Below are 18,629 nucleotides of genomic sequence, written 5' to 3'. Positions count from 1 at the left end.
TACCTTTATGCGCGCTGCGCCCTATAGTACAGGCTATAGACAAAAAGTGCCCAGCACTCTACCACGCATTCGCCGACGCGCTCGCTGCTTGGACACCTTGCCACTTGGGAATCGTCCGCCCGATGTTTTCGTCGCGCTCCTCGCGCACGGTCCGCGACTTGTCCGAGCGGATGCCGAGCGCGGGATTTCCGCGGTTGAGCGCCTCGAGCAGCACGCATGCCTTGCACAGCGCATTCGAGGAGATGTAGCCGCAGCGCTCGCAGGTGCGCTGCACCGCGCGCTTGACCTGCCCCGCAACGTGCAGATTCTCGCCCGCATGGATAATATCGATAATGCTCGAGGCGCGGATGCTCTCGAGGTCCTTGAGAAAAGTGCGTGCGTACCCACGGTACGCGTTCGGCGAGTAGATGCACTCGGTCGAAAAGTAGTCGAGCTGCTTAAAGTAGGCGTACATCACAATCTCTTTTTCATACGCGTACTTGAACGGCTTGCTGCGCTTGATGCCGCTGCCGCCGAACGATGCGCCGCCGCCGCACCCCTGGGCATCCTCGTCGAGCTCAGGGCCCTTGGTAATGATCTCGGTGCAGCGCTCGAGGCGCGCAATGTCGCCACGCAGCACGTTCATGAGGATCGTCTCGGCAATGTCGTCCGCATTGTGCCCGGTCACAATGTGGTCCACGCCGAGCGACGCCGCGCCGCGGTCGAGCGCCTGCCGCCGGAACACGCCGCAGAACGTGCAGTTGTTCTTGCGCCCGACACTCGCGACAATATCGTCCATCGACCAGCCGTAGAGCTCTTTGTAGCCCAGGACGGTCAGCGGCATGTTGTACTGCTCCTGATTCCGCTTGACGGTCTCGAGCGAGTCGTCGCGGTAGCCCGTGATGCCTTCGTCAATGCTCAGCAGAATCAGCTCGAGGCCATAGTCGTAGCGCTCGTTCAGCGTCTTCATCACATGCGCAAGCACCGTCGAATCTTTTCCGCCACTCGCGCCGATCGCGACGCGGTCGCCCCGCGAAAAAAGGCGCGCGCTCGTTATGGTATTGTGCACCTCTGTCTCGAACACGTAAAAGAAACACTCTTTGCACACCATCTGCCCGGTCTTGGGGCGCCGCAGCACCGCGCGCGACGCCTCACACAGCGCACACAGCTTGGGCGCCATGACTTTTTAAGCTGACTCAGCACACCATGCGGGGCCTCGTACGAGTCGGCGGCGCGGCGCGGGGCGTGCGTGCGCTGCACGTTTCGGCGGCGCGCCTGGGCGACCGGCATGCACACGAAGAGCACGAGAAGCCTGGCTATGCGATCCACGCGCCGTTCTGGGAGCGCGCGCTGCTCGGCGCAGGCAGCGCGCTCGGCCTGCTCGTGAATCCCAGCCGCGGCGACCTGCTCTCGGTCCTGACGCAGGTGTCGTCCTATCCGAACATTGATCGGCTCGTGCAGCAGATGCGCCAGACGCACGAGGGCCGCCGCCTGATGGCCGCGCGCCCGTCGATCAACTCGCGCACGATCGATCTCCCGGCGCTGTGGGCGCTGCCGGACGACACGTTCGGCAAGGAGTGGGTGCGCTGGCTCAAGGCGAACAACGTCGGACCGGACGGCCGCTGCGAGGCACGGTACATGCCGACGCTCGAGACGCGATACGTCATCCAGCGCTACCGCGAAACACACGACTTTTACCACGTCCTCCTCGGCATGCCGACGTCGACGCTCGGCGAGACGGTCGTCAAGTACTTTGAAATGGCACACATGCACCTCCCAGTCGCCGCGCTCTCGGCGCTCGGCGGCTCGCTGCGCCTCGTGAACGACGACCGCCGTGCCCTCTTTGCCAAAGAGAATGCAACGCTCACCGCGCAGCTCCAGTCGCTTGCGCCGTGGGCCGTGCGCCTCGGACGCAATATCCGCCTGCCGCTGATCGGCATCGAGTGGGAAAAGCGCTGGGAGCAGCCGCTCGACGAGCTCCGCGTCGAGCTCGGCCTCGACGAGCCGCCGCCGGTCGTGCTCGACACCATGGCGCCGCCACGCGCGCCGGCACGGCCGCGCGCCACCGTCGCCGGCCGCCGCTTCCAGGGGTGGCCGAGCAAGGTCTGGGAGCGCCACGGGCCAAAGGATCCACGCTGGTCTACATAGCTACTTGCGGTCCATACGAGCGAGCGAACGCGCACACTGCGCCCGCGCCTCGCGCAGCCCGAGGCGGTCGGCATGGCGCATCGCACGGCGGAAGAGCGTCCGTGCCGTGTCCTGGTCGCTCCGCATCTCGTGGTACATCGCGAGGTTGTACAGAAGCACAAACTGCGTGCCGAGGCACTGGTTCTTCACCTGGTCGAAGCGCTCTGTGTTTTGCGCCTCGACCACTGGCGCGAGGCCGACCTTGGCAGGGTCGAAACCGCTGAAACGCAGCAGCCACTCCTGCTCGTCGTCCGGCAGGCTCGAGAGGAAACCGGCGCGGTACGACGTGATCGTCGCGAGGTCCAGACCCTTGGTCGCCCACGCAGACGCCTGGTCGAGGGGCGAGGCGCTCGGCGCAGGCGCGCCTTCGGGCAGCGCAGGACGCTTGCCTTGCGCAAGCACCTGGCTGATATTGTTCATGAGGATCGCCGCACGGCACCGCTCGGCGACGGTCGGCGGCGCACTCTTCTGGCCCGTACCGGCAGCCGGCAGCAGAATCGAGATGGCCTGCAGGTAGAGCGGCACGGCGTACTCGGCGACGCCACGCGCCGCATAGAACGCACCGAGCGCCTCGACACTTGCGCCAATGTCCTGCTTGGCGACCCACGGAGGGAGGTGCAGCTCAGAGAGCAGAGTAGGCTCCTCACCTTGCGCACGCTCGCTGCGCAGCAGGCGCAGGAGCTCGTCGACGCTCCACGACAGGTAGCCTTCAGCAGGGTCATTCGTCTTGCGGCCGACGCCGTCGTCAAACGCAGGCACGACCGCCCCATTGTGCTCGGCGAGATCACCAATCTTTTGCGCGAGCCCAACCGCACGCATGCGTTCGAGCGCGGTGCGGGGGGGCGCAGCATCCGCTGCGTACGCGCCACGGCCCAGGACCTCGTCCAGCGCATCGAGGTAGACAAGCGCCGCGTCCTGGAACTTGTTGTCCTGCTCCAGCACATCGGAAAGCGCAATCGCAATACCGGAAATCTTCAGCACGGGATCCGCGCCGAGCACGCGCGGCTCGAGGGAGCGGGCAATGTCGAGCGCTTCGCGGAACTTTTTGGCGCTCCGCGCGAGGTTTCCGCGGTTCTTGGCCTTGAGGGCCGCACGCAGCGGCTCACGCAGCTCCTTGGGCCACACACGGAACGCGGCAAGATACTCCCACACGCCGTACACCGTCAGGCCGAACGCAAGAGCCGTGAGACCCGCAAATAGGACGCCGGCCTTGACCGACACAGTGCCGAGCGGCCGCGCAGTGCTAGCGTGGCGCGCCTGCACACGCACCGGCTCAATGCGGCGCATTGGAATTGGCGCCATCCGTGCGCGCAGCGCAGCACGGGGCGCGGCTTGCAAGCCGATGCCCCGTGCGGCGATCCATGCACGCGTTGCCACCATGATGATGAGAGATCGGGCTATCGGGCTATCCACGTTGGCCAATGTGCCCTGATTGGCCGGCGGGGTTGTAGTCGAGGTGAATGTAGGCGCGCTCGATGCCGGAGAGGCTCTCGATGCAGTAGGTGATAATCTCGCCGAGGTCGTGGGCCTCTTTCAGCTGGAAGCTGAGGGGAAGCACAACGTCCACCTCGGCGACCATCGTGTCGCCGGCATGGTACAGCTCAAAGCCCGAGATCGCCTGCACCAGCGAGAAGCGCGAAACAAGATACAGGCAGCGACTCACGTCCTGCGCGCTCGCAACCTTGCCGGTGAGCTTCGAGGTAGTATCGGCCAGCGTCGCGACCCACTCCGAGATAATGTACAGGGAGAGCAGGCCACCGCCGATCGGGTCCAAGACGTGCCAGCCGAGGTACTTGTCGAGCATCGGGAAGACGAGCGAGAAGATGTTAAACATCACGTCGTTTTCCGAGTCTTGCGCAATCGCACGCACGCTCGAGTTCTTGCTGTGCCGGCACCACACCCACATCACCGACTTGATGACAATCGTGAGGACCATGAAAAATATACCAATTGGGGGGAGGCCGCTGTCGGTGCCGTACTTGTGGTGCATCACCGTTAAAAGACGGTTGATCGACTCGAGCAGCACCTGCAAAAAGGACACCACCATCAGCACGCTAAAGATGAGCACGCCGAGGGGTTCCAGACGCCGTTTGCCGACGGGGTATTTGTAAAACGTGTTCCAGCTCCGGTAGGCCGTCGCTTTTGACGTCATAAAGATGACGACCGTACAGAGCAGATCCAGCGCACTGTCCACCAAGCTCGCCATCAGCGACACGGAATTGGACGAAAAGACGGCGACGACCTTGCCGAGCACCAGAACAAAGTTGATGGCCAGATTCACGTTGATGTACATCTGCACAAACGAGTCCGAGTCCAGCTTGCGCTGGTGCGTCGGCACATTTTGAAGCAGGTCGTTCCGGTCACGGTCTGCCTTGGTCCACACCATGTCGCGCGTCTTGGCCGCCGCTCCGTTGAGCGCCGCCTCGGCATTCTCGGGCTGTTCGGTGGCGGGGATGCCTGTCACGGCCGGGTTGGCGCTGAGGACCTGGCGCACAAGACTGCGGTCCTGCTTGTCGCGCTTGTTTGCCATGAGCGGCGTACCTTCGGTCGGTTTCGGCTCATCCTTCATCTCGGCGCCATCGCCCTCCTCCTGCAAATCGACCAGTTTGCTCGCATCGTGGCTCTGGCGAATGTGCTGTCCAAATCCAATCGCACGCTCGGGCGAACTCTCAGGGCCCGTGTCGCTGCGCACCGACGCCATACTGCGTGCGAGCGCATTCTGCTCCATATTGAAAAATCCAGAGAGGGACGTGAGCGCACGCTCGCTGATGCGGCGCTGCCGGCGGTGCGAATTGTGCGAGAAGGGATGCGTCCAGATCGAATCACTCTCCTCATCGGTCGCATACCCATCATCATCCTCGACTTGACGGGGTGACGTAACATTGCGCCGCGACGAGAGGAAGAGCTCCGGACGGAAATGCGGCATGGAGAAAGTAGGGACCGAAAATCGGCGCATGACTTCCATAGGGAACTGGCTCTCGAGCACCTCGTCCACCTCGCGCCATCCATCCAGCACTTCGTTTTGTTCCTCGTAAAATTCGCGCAGGCCGGGGTTGCTCATCGCGTTCAGCGCCGCAGAGTCTTTGCGCGCTTCCTCGTAGTAGCCAGAGCGATGATCCATCAGGTGCTGCAGCGCCTGCAGGCTCCGGATCGAGTCATTGCGCGGCATGTTTGCAATCGAGTCCTCGGATGAGTTACGGTCCGGCCGACCAAAACGCCGCGAGTGGCGAGGCGCACGTCCTTCTTGCACGGACGTCCCTTTTTCGGGCGGTGCCCGCGAGCGGCTCGTCTCGGGCGACTCTTCGGCATAGCCTAGAACAAATTCGGCATTCGTACGCGCTTTCCGTGCAGGACGGCTGCCTGCCTCATGGCGGTCGAGCTTCGCGCGAGGGTCGTGCGGTTCGGGCTCGCCGCTCATCGTTCGTCGATAAGTCCCTGGCTTTGCGCCGTGCGGGGAGAAATATTTTTCGGCCGAGGGACCAATTCGCTCGTTGGGCTTGGTGCGCTTCTCCACTCCTTTGGTTCTTTGATCGCCCAATGGCGTTGTACGATAACACTGACAGTGGCTGATATCTGACTAAAAGATGATAATTTCGGTTTCTTGCGTGCGAACTGCAAAATCGGCCAATGGATGGGAGGCGTGTCAGAGTTGATGAACAAAACTCTGATCAATCTTCGCAGTCGAGGTCCGTCGGTCGCGGTTGCGCAAGTGTAATGAGTCTTTTTCGGCGATGGGTCGACGGCTTCAGGCGTCAAGAGGCCAACACAGATGAGAAGTTCGAATCACAATCGCTGAAGTCCATGTCCATGGCTTCGGACCATGAGTCCTACGGCAACGACCGCGGTTCAAGCGCCCTGAACGAGCCCCAGCTCGAGGATAACAGAGGCGTTTACTCGACCGAAGATGCCAACCTGAAGCGCAGCCTGCAGGGGAGACACATCCAGTTTATTGCGCTGGGAGGAAGTATCGGAACGGGTCTGTTTATCGGATCTGGCTCCCCGCTCGCCGACGGTGGGCCGGGGTCACTGATCGTCGGGTTCCTGACCATCTCGATCCTTGTTATCACTGTCGTGTTCGCGCTGGGCGAGCTGGCATCCGTGCTGCCAGTGACGGGTGCTTTCTCTACCTACTCTACACGGTTCATTGACCCTTCCTGGGGTTTCGCCATGGGCTGGGTGTACTGGATTGGCTGGATTACTCCGCTGCCGCTCGAAAGTATCGCGGCTGCCATGGTCATTCAGTACTGGGACCCCCATGTGAAGATACCAAGTGGCGTGTGGGTGGCCATATCGCTCGTCATCATTGCTTTTATTAACCTGTTTGGTGTGCGAGGTTATGGTGAATTCGAGTTCGCTGCCTCCTTCATCAAAGTTCTTGGATGCATCGGTTTTATCATTTGCGCCATTGTCATCAACTGCGGTGGCTCGCCTTCGGGCCAATATATGGGTGCGCATACGTGGCATTTGGCTGGCGGCGCTTTCCAGAACGGTTTCAAGGGTTTCTGCTCCGTTTTCACCACGGCTGCGTTCGCTTTTGCTGGTACCGAGCTGGTGGGTCTCGCGGCTGCCGAGACCGCCGATGCTCGGAGGCAGCTGCCCCGCGCCTGCAAGCAGGTTGTTTTCCGTGTTTTGCTCTTTTACATTCTGTCTCTGTTCATGGTCTCGCTTATCGTCCCGTACGATGACCCGCGTTTGCAAGGTGGAGATTACGATACCCGCACATCACCTTTTGTGATTGCAATCAAAATTGGCGCGATCAAGGTACTCCCCGACATCTTCAATGCCATTATTCTCATCTCAACCTTGTCTGTGGGTAATGCGAGTGTGTATGCGTCGAGCCGCACGCTCCTAGCCCTTGCCATGCACGACCAGGCACCCAAAATCTTTACCTATGTGGACCGCAACGGCAGGCCGCTTCCTGCCGTGCTTCTTGCACTCCTCCTGGGCCCGCTGGGATTTTTGATCTACTCCTCGACCGAGGTGGAAATCTTTGTACGTTGCATTACTAACTCCAGAACTGGTTCGTGAGTCTGGCTGGTTTCAACTCCATCTTTGCCTGGATATCCATCTGCTGGGCGCACATCCGCTTCCGTGCTGCGTGGAAGCGCGAAGGAAATACACTCCGACAATTGCCATGGGCGTCACCTCTTGGCATCATCGGCTCCTATGTCGGGTTTGTTTTTAACCTTCTCGTCATCATTGGCACTTTCTATGTGTCGGCATTCCCCATCGGTGAAGGCGAAATGACACCTAAGAGACGTGCTCACGACTTCTTCTTGGGCATGATTTCGCTGATCTTTGTCATTGTACTTTACCTGGGTCACAAATTCTGGACGCGCAGCCGCTTTGTGCGTTTGGAAGACTTTGATATCCACTCTGGGCGCCGCGACCCTGTTTCCGAAGAGGTCCTGGAACAGGAGCGGGCCGAAGCACGGCAGCAATCTTGGTGGTCCAAGGTGATGACGTTCATTTTCTAAAATAGAAGATTATATATCCCTACGCGCAGCATGGTCCCCCTCTCGCACCGCGCTGCGGCGCTCCCCTTGGACTCCGAGCGAACCTTTTTTACCGCGGTATCTACGATCGATTATATAAACTAGATCGGCGAAGGGGCCAATGAGGGATTTGCTGCGGCTGCCTCCATCTTATCAAACGGAGTCCATCAAATCCCAGGCGAGCGCATCCCCATCAGGTAGATAACGAGAAATGCACCGAATCACGGGACTTAATTGGCCCAGTGCCACCTGATTTCACCCTACCCAAACATATTTGCGGAAGTTTGCCTGTTAAAATTGATATCCTTTTGTAAAGGGTCATTGTTGCCCGTTAGCCACTGTCTCTTCCGTTGTGTCCTCGGCCATGAGGATCGTTAAAAATTGGATTGACGGCTTCAAGCCAGCCGTCGAGGGTTACGGCAGGGATCCGAGCTATGCCATCGAGAACCCTGAGCATTCCCCCTCGGAGAAGCCCACCGAGATGTTGGGAAAGGAGGACTACTCCAACACGGCTGTCGCTGTCAAGACCGAAGATGGCGGTGTGGCATTCGTCCCTGAAAAGACGGCGCTAAAGCGCAGTCTGCAAGGTCGTCACATTCAGTTTATTGCCCTGGGTGGCAGTATCGGAACGGGTCTGTTTATCGGTTCCGGTGAAAATCTTGCGACGGGTGGCCCGGGTTCGCTGATGCTAGGCTTCATCATCGTCGCTGTCATGCTTATCTGCATCATCTTTAGTCTCGGTGAGCTTGCCGCCGTACTGCCTGTGACGGGTGCCTTCTCGACCTATGCTACTCGCTTTATTGACCCTTCGTGGGGTTTTGCCATGGGGTACAACTACTGGCTGCAATGGTTTGTCTCGCTGCCGCTTGAATTGACGGCGGCGGCGATGATCATCAAATACTGGGACAAGGACCAAGTCGTGTCTCCTGGTGTATGGATCGCGATTGGTTTCCTGATCATTACTGCCATCAATTTCTTTGGTGTCCGCGGCTACGGTGAATTTGAGTTTGGAGCTTCCTTTATCAAGGTCATTGGTTGCATTGGCTTCATCATCTGTGCCATTGTTATTGACTGCGGTGGCAGCCCGAGTGGTTACTACATGGGTGCCCGGGGCTGGCACTCGGAGGCCGGCGCATTTACCAATGGATTCAAGGGCTTCTGCAGTGTGTTTATTACAGCTGCCTTTGCCTTTGCGGGTACGGAGCTGATCGGTCTGGCGGCTGCTGAGACCTCGAACCCCCGCAGGCAGCTCCCTCGCGCATGCAAGCAGGTTATTTTCCGTGTTCTGATTTTCTACATCCTTTCGCTGTTCATGATTACGCTAATTGTGGCTCCCAACGAGCCCACTCTCATGAGTGCTACTACGAGTGACGATCCGCAGGCCTCGCCTTTCGTGATTGCCATCCAGATGGGTCAAATCAAGGCGCTTCCTGCCATTTTCAACGCGGTTATTCTTATTTCGTCGCTCTCGGTCGGTAACGCGTCCGTGTATGGTGCCAGCCGTACCCTGCTTTCCATGGCTGAGCAGGGTCTTGCGCCCAAGTTCTTCCGCTACATTGACCGCGAGGGCCGTCCCCTTCCTGCTGTCGTCCTTTCGCTGCTCTTTGGCCTGATTGGTTTCCTGGTGTACGCTGACAACGAGTCTACCATTTTCAACTGGCTCCTGGCCATTTCGGGTCTCGCTGCGATTTTCACTTGGGGCACGATCGCCGTCGTGCACATCCGCTTCCGTGCTGCCTGGAAGCGGCAAGGCAACACGCTTGCGATGCTGCCGTGGGCCTCGCCGCTTGGCTTGATTGGCTCGTACATCGGCCTCGTGCTCAACATCCTCGTCATCTGTGCCTCGTTCTACGCATACGCATGGCCCGTGGGCGAGGGCGAAATGAACGCGAGCGATCGCGCCTATAATTTCTTCTACGGCATGATTTCGCTGCCGGTTGTCATTGTGTTCTTTGTTGTCCACAAGCTCTGGTCGCGCAGCCGGTTTGTGCGCCTTGACGAAATTGATATCCACACCGGTCGTCGCGACCCGGTCTCGCTCGAGGTCCTGGAGCAGGAGCGCGCTGAAGACCGCGCCAGGCCAATTGGCGTCAAGATCCTAGACTTCTTCATCTAACCTGTGTATTATCTCCAAGTCACGGCTCACCGCACTCTTGCTCACGACCAACACTACGGATTCGTGTTATATTACCCCATAGTGTTTCCAGGCCTGCGCTGTGCACAGTAAATTCATTACCTAATCTGTGGTCACGCTGGGGTCTCGATTCTTTTTCGTACCTCGCTCCTCCCCCACTCGGCGTGAAGGAAGACGGTGTTGAGAACGGCTGTTCTCTTTATCGCATAGCCCTGGATGACGCAGTCCAGAGGTGTTTCGACTGACCAAGGGACGGAGGGCTCGGACCTGGCCCGGCCCTACAGTGCCCAGTCGGTACGAAACAAGGCCAGCAGTGCCGACATGAAGACGTCGCACCATGATCCCGAAGCTTCGATCCTTGATCTTGCCGAGCATCCTTCCAAGGTGCAGCCAGAAGATCAGGGTCTGAAGCGCAAGCTGCAAGGGCGTCATCTGCGTTTCCTGGCGCTGGGTAGCAGCATTGGTACCGGTTTGTTTGTCGGTTCCGGAAATATCCTCGCTACCGGTGGTCCTGGATCGATGATGATCAACTTTATTCTGCTTGCTGCGATGGTGATTACTGTCATTTTTGCCGTGGGAGAGCTGGTTTCTCTATTCCCTGTCGCGGGTGCCTACTCGGTGATGATCTCCCGCTTTATTGACCCCTCCCTTGGCTTTGCTATTGGACTGAACTACCTGATGACCTGGCTGATCATTCTGCCAGTGGAATTAACGACTGTGTGCATTGTAGTGGGCTACTGGGACGAAGATGGCGTGATGCCAAAAGGCGCACTGATCGCCATCGTCCTGGTCGCCGTCTTTTGCATCAACCTGTTTGGCGTGCGTGCGTACGGCGAATTTGAGTTCTTTGCGACCTCGATCAAGATCATAAGCCTGGTGGGCTTCATCATCGGTGGTGTCGTCATCACCTGCGGCGGCTCGCCTTCAGGCCACTACCTCGGAGCTCACAACTGGCACCTCGAGGGCGGCGCATTCATCAACGGATTCAAGGGCTTCTGCAGTGTCTTTGTGTTTGGCGCATTCGCTTTTGGCGGCTCGGAGCTGATCGGTCTCGCCGCTGCCGAGGCCGCCGAGCCCCGCAAGCAGCTTCCGCGCGCTTGCAAGATGGTCGTGTGGCGCGTACTCATCTTCTTCATCCTCGCGCTGTTCATCGTGACGCTGATTGTGCCCTATAATGACTCGCGTCTGCTTGGCTCCGACTCGCCGCGTGCGTCGCCGTTTGTACTCGCGATCAAAATCGGAGGTATCAAGTCACTGCCTAGCGTCTTTAACGGCGCGATTCTCATCTCGGTCATATCTGTCGCGAACTCTGCGGTGTACGCAGCGAGCCGCCTGCTGGTCGGCATGGCTGAGAAGCAGCTTTTGCCGTCCATATTCAAGTACACCGACCGCCAGGGCAGGCCGCTCGTGGGCTTTGTGGTGGTCTTCTTGTTCGGCCTCCTCGCCTTCCTCGTGTACTCCACGTCAGAGAACGAAGTGTTCAACTGGCTGATTGGTATCTCGGGCCTGTCCACGATCTTTGTGTGGTTCACTGTGTGTGCGGCGCACATTCGCTTCCGCTACGCGTGGAAGGCACAGGGGTACACCACTCACCAGCTCCCGTGGTCGTCGCCACTGGGCGTGTACGGCTCGTGGTTCGGCTTCATCATCAACGGCTTGCTGCTGGCAGGCAACTTTTACTACGCCGCGTTCCCGATCAGCGAAGGAAGCATGTCGCCGATGGAGCGTGCGCACGACTTTTTCGAGTCGATGATCTCGGCACCGATCGTGATCTTCTTCTTTATCTCCCACAAAATATTTAAGCGGACAAGGACTGTGCGCTTTAACGAAATTGATCTCGACTCGGACCGCCGGGATCCTGTTTCGGAAGAAGTCCTAGCGCGCGAGCGCGCCGAGCGCGCCGAGATGCCTATCTGGAAGCGCGTGCTGCAGTTCCTATTCTAAAATCGCAATCTGGAATGCCGGCGCAAACTTCTAGATTTCATACGCTATAGACAGCGATCCTTATCTCATCTTGCCCTAGTTTGGCTTGGCTATACTGCCCATCTGCGTTGGCGACAGGGAGGCACGATCTAACTGGCTGCATTCCCGAAGCGCAGGGGCGGAACATAATTCTGCCGCTACCCCACTTGTGGGGATTTCTCGGTTTAATTTATCACTTGTGCTGAATAAGGCGTGCAGATGACGCTTATCAGCCTTCATGCGCAGCACCCAACGAGCATTTGCTTGTGACCCCGCGAGGGGTAACGAGATAAGCCCCATAAACCCAGCGAGATAGGTTAGAGAAATGGTGCTGCGCAATCAAAACTCAAATGCTTTAAAGCAAGGGCGTTGGGCGCAAGAAAAGCTTAAACCCCGCATTCAAGACCATACCCCATAATGGGTTTCTTTCAAAATTGGGCCGAGAGCTTCAAGCCGGCCGAAACTGAGGGCTTCGGCAAGGAGCCTGCCTATGGCGGCGACTTCCTCGAGGCCGGTGACCAGAAGCCCGAGGTGTTGGGCGACGAGGAGTTTGCCAATGCCACGACGGCCGTCCAGACGGCTGACGGTACCATTGCCTATGTGCCCGAGAAGACGCCGCTGAAGCGTCGCCTGGATGGCCGTCACATCCAGTTCATCGCGCTGGGTGGTGGTATCGGTACCGGTCTGTTTATCGGTTCAGCTTCTGCGCTCTCGACGGCTGGTCCTGCTTTCCTGATCGTCGATTTCATTATCATGGGTTTCATGCTTGTCTGTGTCATTTTTGCTCTGGGTGAACTCGCTGCTACTCTTCCCGTCTCTGGTGCCTTCTCTACGTATGCTTCCCGCTTTGTCGATCCTGCCTGGGGCTTTGCCATGGGCTGGAACTACTACCTCCAGTGGCTCATTGTGACGCCGCTCGAGTTTACTGCCGCTGCCATTGTCATTGGTTTCTGGGATCCGAATCAAGTCGTACCAGTGGGGATTTGGCTAATGATCTTTATTATTGTCATTACCACCATCAATTTCTTCGGCGTACGAGGCTATGCAGAGTTCGAATTCGCTGCAACCTTCATCAAAGTCATCACAGTCATCGGCTTGATCATTACCTTGATCGTGATTGACTGCGGTGGTGTGATTGGCGGACCGAGCTACATGGGTGCGCACACTTGGCACGACCCTGGACCGATCAACAACGGCTTCAAGGGTCTCTGCACTGTGTTCACGACGGCTGCCTTTGCCTTCTCTGGCTCCGAGCTGGTGGGTCTCGCTGCGGCCGAGACCAAGGAGCCCCGCAAGGTGCTGCCCAAGGCCTGCAAGCAGATCGTGTTCCGCATTATCATGTTCTACGTCCTGTCGCTCTTCCTCGTCTCGCTCATTGTGCCTTACAACGACGAGAGGCTGTCGAGTGACCACGACTACGACCCTCGCACCTCGCCTTTCGTGATTGCGATGGAGATCGGACGTATCAAGGTGCTTCCCCACATTATCAACGCTGTGATTATCGTCTCGACGCTCTCGGTAGCCAACTCGGCGGTGTACGCCGGTAGCCGCACGCTGCTTGCGCTTGCTGAGCAGGGCCTCGCCCCCAAGATGTTCAAGTACGTCGACCGGGAGGGTCGCCCGCTGCCGGCTGTCGGTGTCTCGCTGATATTTGGTCTGCTTGCCTTCCTGATCTACTCGGCGGAGGAGGGCACCGTCTTCAGCTGGATGCTCCAGATCTCGGGTCTTGCCGCGATTTTCACCTGGGGCTCGATCTGCTTCTGCCATATCCGCTTCCGTTCGGCGTGGACAAAGCAGGGATACACGCTCCGCGAGCTGCCATGGGCCTCGCCGCTCGGCGTGTACGGCTCAATGGCCGGTCTTTTCCTCAACATCCTGGTCATTATTGCCAACATCTACATCGGCGCATTCCCGCCGGAAGAGGGTACTTACTCGCCGCGTATGCGCGCCTACGAGTTCTTCAATGCCAACATCTCGCTTGTCATTCTCCTGACCTTCCTCATCCTCTACAAGCTGATCAAGCGCTCCAAGTTTGTCCGCCTCGAAGACATGGACATCCACACCGGCCGTCGTGACCCCGTCAGCGAAGAGGTGCTAGAGCAGGAGCGCGCCGAGGCGAGGGCTCGTCCGATGTGGAAGAAGATCATCACCTCTGTTTTCTAAACGAGCATTATACCGTTATATATAGAGCATTGGAACACGGTTCCACGTATAGGGTCGCCCCATGGGGCAAGAAAAGATTGCATACCTCCACTTTGCACCACCGCGTCGCGGCGCGTCGCGTCCTCCACAATGAGCGCGGCGTCGCATGGAGACCTCTTGTCGGGGCTCTTTGCAGGGAAGGTGACTGCTGCGAAGAAAAACGATAGTAAGCCAAAAAATGGCGTGTTGCATGACCGGACGAATCCAATCCAAGAGGTCCCGGCTCCCATTCGCCACCAAAAGCCCATGCGAGCTGGCCCTGGAAAGAAGATCGAGGGGCACGCGCTGGCCGACACCTCGGAAAAGGTACGTTCTCTTGCTCATGTAGGCGATTGAAGCGCGACGTCACTCTAGCCAGACAACTCGCCGCTTTTCGCGTGCTCGCGTGAAGCGCGTCTACGAGCGCGAGACCAAAAATGCTCAGGAACGGGCTGTCACTGAAAAGGTACTGGAGCTCGACGTCGTAGCGGGCGCGCAAAAGCCACCTGCCGATGCAATCCTCAATCAGTCGCTGTACTACCAAGCAAACATGCAAGAATTCGAGCCTGTGGCAAGTGTTGCGCTTCTTCGTGACGAATGGCTTGCGACGCCGGTCAAGGAGGGCGATATTGTGCACTTGTACGGTGCGTGGGAAATGAAGCCTTATCGAGGAGACGAGGCGCAGCCTGCGCCAGAGCCTTCAGACGACGATGACCTCTGGGACGGGCTCGACGACCATCTGTTTGACGCCGTGCTGGGCAGCATACCTACCATGACCCTGGCCTCGTTTCTCCCTGTGGATGCGCCCGCGAGCCAGCACCTGCTGGTTCTGCACCCCGACACGATCATCTCGGCGTCGAACCTTGCGAGCGTCGCTTCGTGCATGCGGCGCCCGATGCTTCAAGAGCGGATCAAGACGGCATCCGACACGACCTTTTCGGCGGTATTTGGTAACATGGTCCACGGCCTGCTGCAAGCCTGCCTAGTCGGATCCGACGGCGAGAAAGACGGCGATGCCGACCTCGCCGAGGCCATGGCCACGGTCGAGACTGATCCGCTGCCAGCGCCTGCTACTTGGACGCGACTCGGCAACTTTTCGCGACCTTTTATCACTGCTGAAATCGAGCGCCAGCTCGTGCAGAACCGTGCCGCGCTCTCCATCGTGGGCGCCGAGACGGAAAAGACGCGCACATCGCTCGCCGAGGTCGTGCCATCCCTCGTCTCGTTCGGCGAGCGCTATCTCGCTCCGAAAGACGGCAGTGAGCACGCCGAGGATGTTGAGGACCGCCGCGCGGAGCACGAAGTGCGCATCTGCCTTACCCGCATCCTCGGCACGGAGGATGACGTCGTTTCGCCGCTTTTTGGCCTCAAAGGGCGAGTCGACGTCTGTGTCGAGGCGCATATCTACGAGCGCGGCCGCATTAACGTCGCCGTTCTTCCGCTGGAAATCAAGACCGGGCGCGTTTTGTCGAGCACCGAGCATGCCGCACAAACCAGCCTGTATACCCTGCTGCTCTCGGACCGCTACGGCGTGGAAATCGAGTCTGGCCTGCTTCTCTATACCCAGTCGAGCGCCATGAGCCGCGTGCACCGCGCCCTGCGCGAAGTACGCAGCCTGCTTCTCGCTCGCAACGAAATGGCGACGTACAAGTCGCGGCTGCCGACGATTGTCGTTGCGGACGACGCGAGCGACGACGAATTTGGCTTTGACGACGCTGCGCTGGCGCAGCTCGATGACCCCTCGCTGCTTCCCCCGACGATCGACAGCGCGTACAAGTGTGCGCGGTGCTACGCACGCGATGCATGCATGCTCTACCGTGCCGCCGTCGAGCATGTGCGCGATCCGGACTCGGCGATTGCCGAACTCTACACGCAGCACACCGAGCACCTGAGTGGGACCGACCGTACCTTTTTTCAGCACTGGGATGCGCTCCTCTCGCACGAAGAGCAGGGACTTGCGCGCTTCCGCAACGAGCTGTGGACCCTCCCTGCGGCAGAGCGCGAAAGTGTCGGCCGCTGCGTCGCGGGCCTCGTGCTCGAGGACGCGTCCAAGTGCCTCTTTTCCGCGCCAGACGCGCGCATGCTGAGTGCGAGCTGGGCGGTCGACGACCTTGTCCTGCTCTCGACGCACACGCCGCACGCTGCGTTTGTCGGCCGTGGGCGTGTCGCGCACGTTACGCAGTCGCGGATTGCGCTGCGTATGGAGAATGCCTGGCGCGAGACCCTCGTGCAGGTCAAGCAGCAGAGCGGTGTGCGCGACTTTACCTTTCGCCTGGACCAGGACGAGCTGTCGACGATGCTGAGCGTGCCCCGTTACAATATCGCCTGCCTGTTCTACCCCGACGCGCCGCCGCGTGTGACGCGCCTCGCAAAACGTGTTGTGCACCTAGAAGCACCCCAGTGGGCGCCGCTCTCGGCAGAGCTCCAGGCGCTGGTGCGGCAGTATACCCCTACATGCAATGCCGACCAGGTCGCGGCGATTGAGCGTGCACTAGAGGCACAGGACTATGCGCTGGTGCTCGGCATGCCTGGTACCGGCAAGTCGACGACGATTGCGGCGCTGATCCGCATCCTCGCTGCCGCCGGCCAGACTGTGCTGCTCTGCAGCTATACGCACTCGGCCGTCGATACGGTGCTCACCAAGCTCGGCGACGGGCTCGACGTGTTGCGCGTCGGCGCGCCGGGCCGCGTGCACCCCTGTGTGCGGCACTACTGCCTGGACGAGCGCCTCGGGCGCACGGCGAGCGTCGAGGCACTCGACACGCTCGCCGCCGAAGCGCAGGTCGTTGCAGCGACGTGTCTCGCGACGAACGAGGCGGTGTTTGCGCGCCGCACCTTTGACGTGTGCATCGTCGATGAGGCGAGTCAGATCACTGTGCCGACGTGCCTGGGGCCGCTGCGGTATGCCGACCGCTTTGTGATGATTGGCGACCACCACCAGCTGGCGCCGCTCGTGCGCGAAGAGGCGGCGGCTGCACACGGCCTCCAGACGAGTCTGTTTCAGCGCCTGTGCACCGCGCACCCCGCGGCGATGGTCGCGCTCGCGCAGCAGTACCGCATGAACGACGCGATCATGGCGCTGAGCAACGCGCTCGTATACGACGGCCGCCTTGCATGCGGCAGCGAGGCGATTGCGCGCTCGACACTCGCGCTGGACCAACGTGCGTACGACGGGCCTGCATGGCTCGTGCGCGTCCTCGCACCCGACGTGCAGGTGGCGTTTGTCGACACGGACGCCATCGACGCGCACGAGTCGCGCACCGACGGCGTGATGGAGAATGCAGCCGAGGCCATGCTCCTTGCGCAGATCTGCACAGCGCTCGGCCGTGGCGGCCTCACCGCAAGCGACATTGGCGTGCTGACGCCGTACCGCCACCAGGCGCGCCTCCTCAAAACGTCGTGCGCCGCCGAAGTGCTCACCGTCGACCAGTCGCAGGGGCGCGACTGGCCGGTAGTGCTCGTGTCACTGGTGCGCTCCAATGCCCAAGGCTCGGCCGGCACGCTCCTGCGCGACGTACGCCGCCTCAATGTGCTGCTCACCCGCGCGAAGCGCAAGCTCGTGCTGGTCGGCAGCGCACGCACCTTGTCCGGGCACGACGGCGATGGCCAGCGGCCGATGCCGCGCCTGATGCGCCTGCTGCGCGATGCAGAGGCCATCTACGCCGTGCCCGCGACGCAGCACGCGACCAAGACGTCCCCGAGCAAACAGCGCGCGGTCAAGACGCAGCGTGTCGCACGTGTGGCGGCTGAAGCCCTCTATGAGCACGGCCTCGATGGGTATCTATAGTTGGAGCTTGGCAATCTCGAGTCGGATCGCCGCACTCTTCTCACGCAGCAGCTTGGTCTGCCGCTCGCGGCGTGCCACCTGCATCATGAGCAGGGCCTCGAGCGAGGCGCGCGCTTGGACAGGCCGCAGCTGGTTCACGAGGAATTGGAAGTTAATCACGGCGACCTCGAGGTGCTTGAGACGGTCCTTGATGCGTGTGGACGTGGTCCATGTAGGGCCGGTAGGCGCACCGTCCTGCGCGCCGTCCTGCGCGCCGTCCTGTTCGCCGTCCTGCGCTGGCGCGCCTTCGCCGCCTTCGCCGCCCTGCGCTCGCTCCGCTTGCCCCGCACCTTCCTGCCCCGCCTGCCCTCCACTCGGTCCTCCACTCTCCAGCACGTCGTACGGCTGGATCGGGCGGAGGAGGTCCGAGGTGAGCATGAAGTAGGTGTGCAGCAGCGTCCGTAGCAGCGTCTGGAGCGCCTTGGCGCGGTCGAATGGCTCCTCTGGAAATAGACGCGTAATGCCGAGGTCCTGGAGCGACGGCGTGACCTCGGGTATCGGCCAGCGCTGCCCAAACAGCTGGTAGCCCCCGTCCTCCTCGATCCAGTGTACGTTCGGCGGGAGAAGCTCATGCAGGTCATCAGTCGGCAGCTCGAGTCCGTCGCTGCCTTCGCGAGCGACGACCTGCTTCAAGAGCGTGTCCTGCAGCTCTTTGCGCTCTTCGTCGCCCAGGCCATGGTACACGCCCTCCTTGCCCTCCTTCCTTAGCTCGCCCCTCAAGACATCGAGCCACAAGCAGTTCTCCTCTGTAAAGCGCTGGTACACGCTCGGGGGCGGCGGAAAGACCGACGTGCTCCCCAGCGGCTCCCCCGCGTCGTCGCCCATGGCAAGAAACGTCACGTGAGACTACCGCTTCCTCCTCCAG

The 18,629-nt window shown here is 60.1% G+C and overlaps 10 protein-coding genes across 10 annotated transcripts; 6 read left to right on the top strand and 4 right to left on the bottom strand.

The window, feature by feature from the left end:
* Nucleotides 1-58: 58 nt before the first annotated feature.
* CTU1 (cytosolic thiouridylase subunit Ctu1) lies at nt 59-1,159 on the bottom strand (the record flags this gene model as incomplete). Its single annotated transcript, XM_060264044.1, has 1 exon — nt 59-1,159. The coding sequence occupies one exon, from the start codon at nt 1,157-1,159 to the stop codon at nt 59-61; it is 1,101 nt and encodes a 366-aa protein (XP_060120027.1).
* A 26-nt stretch (nt 1,160-1,185) lies between these two features.
* COQ4 (Ubiquinone biosynthesis protein) lies at nt 1,186-2,127 on the top strand (the record flags this gene model as incomplete). The annotated part of the gene is made up of 1 exon (XM_060264043.1): nt 1,186-2,127. One exon carries the CDS (start codon nt 1,186-1,188, stop codon nt 2,125-2,127), a length of 942 nt encoding a protein of 313 aa, XP_060120026.1.
* Nucleotides 2,128-3,546, bottom strand: MJAP1_000070 (uncharacterized protein; the record flags this gene model as incomplete). Its single annotated transcript, XM_060264042.1, has 1 exon — nt 2,128-3,546. One exon carries the CDS (start codon nt 3,544-3,546, stop codon nt 2,128-2,130), a length of 1,419 nt encoding a protein of 472 aa, XP_060120025.1.
* A 25-nt stretch (nt 3,547-3,571) lies between these two features.
* MJAP1_000069 (uncharacterized protein) lies at nt 3,572-5,584 on the bottom strand (the record flags this gene model as incomplete). The annotated part of the gene is made up of 1 exon (XM_060264041.1): nt 3,572-5,584. The coding sequence occupies one exon, from the start codon at nt 5,582-5,584 to the stop codon at nt 3,572-3,574; it is 2,013 nt and encodes a 670-aa protein (XP_060120024.1).
* Nucleotides 5,585-5,967: 383 nt separating this feature from the next.
* On the top strand, nt 5,968-7,643 carry MJAP1_000068 (uncharacterized protein; the record flags this gene model as incomplete). Its single annotated transcript, XM_060264040.1, has 2 exons — nt 5,968-7,158; nt 7,182-7,643. The coding sequence occupies 2 exons, from the start codon at nt 5,968-5,970 to the stop codon at nt 7,641-7,643; spliced, it is 1,653 nt and encodes a 550-aa protein (XP_060120023.1).
* A 382-nt stretch (nt 7,644-8,025) lies between these two features.
* Nucleotides 8,026-9,777, top strand: MJAP1_000067 (uncharacterized protein; the record flags this gene model as incomplete). Its single annotated transcript, XM_060264039.1, has 1 exon — nt 8,026-9,777. One exon carries the CDS (start codon nt 8,026-8,028, stop codon nt 9,775-9,777), a length of 1,752 nt encoding a protein of 583 aa, XP_060120022.1.
* Nucleotides 9,778-10,011: 234 nt separating this feature from the next.
* Nucleotides 10,012-11,739, top strand: MJAP1_000066 (uncharacterized protein; the record flags this gene model as incomplete). Its single annotated transcript, XM_060264038.1, has 1 exon — nt 10,012-11,739. One exon carries the CDS (start codon nt 10,012-10,014, stop codon nt 11,737-11,739), a length of 1,728 nt encoding a protein of 575 aa, XP_060120021.1.
* Nucleotides 11,740-12,174: 435 nt separating this feature from the next.
* On the top strand, nt 12,175-13,920 carry MJAP1_000065 (uncharacterized protein; the record flags this gene model as incomplete). Its single annotated transcript, XM_060264037.1, has 1 exon — nt 12,175-13,920. The coding sequence occupies one exon, from the start codon at nt 12,175-12,177 to the stop codon at nt 13,918-13,920; it is 1,746 nt and encodes a 581-aa protein (XP_060120020.1).
* Nucleotides 13,921-14,049: 129 nt separating this feature from the next.
* On the top strand, nt 14,050-17,700 carry dna2 (DNA helicase; the record flags this gene model as incomplete). Its single annotated transcript, XM_060264036.1, has 3 exons — nt 14,050-14,265; nt 14,288-17,631; nt 17,691-17,700. The coding sequence occupies 3 exons, from the start codon at nt 14,050-14,052 to the stop codon at nt 17,698-17,700; spliced, it is 3,570 nt and encodes a 1,189-aa protein (XP_060120019.1).
* Nucleotides 17,701-17,719: 19 nt separating this feature from the next.
* MJAP1_000063 (uncharacterized protein) lies at nt 17,720-18,589 on the bottom strand (the record flags this gene model as incomplete). Its single annotated transcript, XM_060264035.1, has 1 exon — nt 17,720-18,589. The coding sequence occupies one exon, from the start codon at nt 18,587-18,589 to the stop codon at nt 17,720-17,722; it is 870 nt and encodes a 289-aa protein (XP_060120018.1).
* Between the last annotated feature and the right edge of the window lie 40 nt (nt 18,590-18,629).

The sequence above is a fragment of the Malassezia japonica genome, chromosome 1 (assembly GCF_029542785.1).
Source record: "Malassezia japonica chromosome 1, complete sequence".
Classification (NCBI taxonomy): Eukaryota; Fungi; Basidiomycota; class Malasseziomycetes; order Malasseziales; family Malasseziaceae; genus Malassezia; species Malassezia japonica.
The sequence above is the reverse complement of the archived record's forward strand: the minus strand, read 5'-3'. Positions and strand labels throughout refer to the sequence as shown.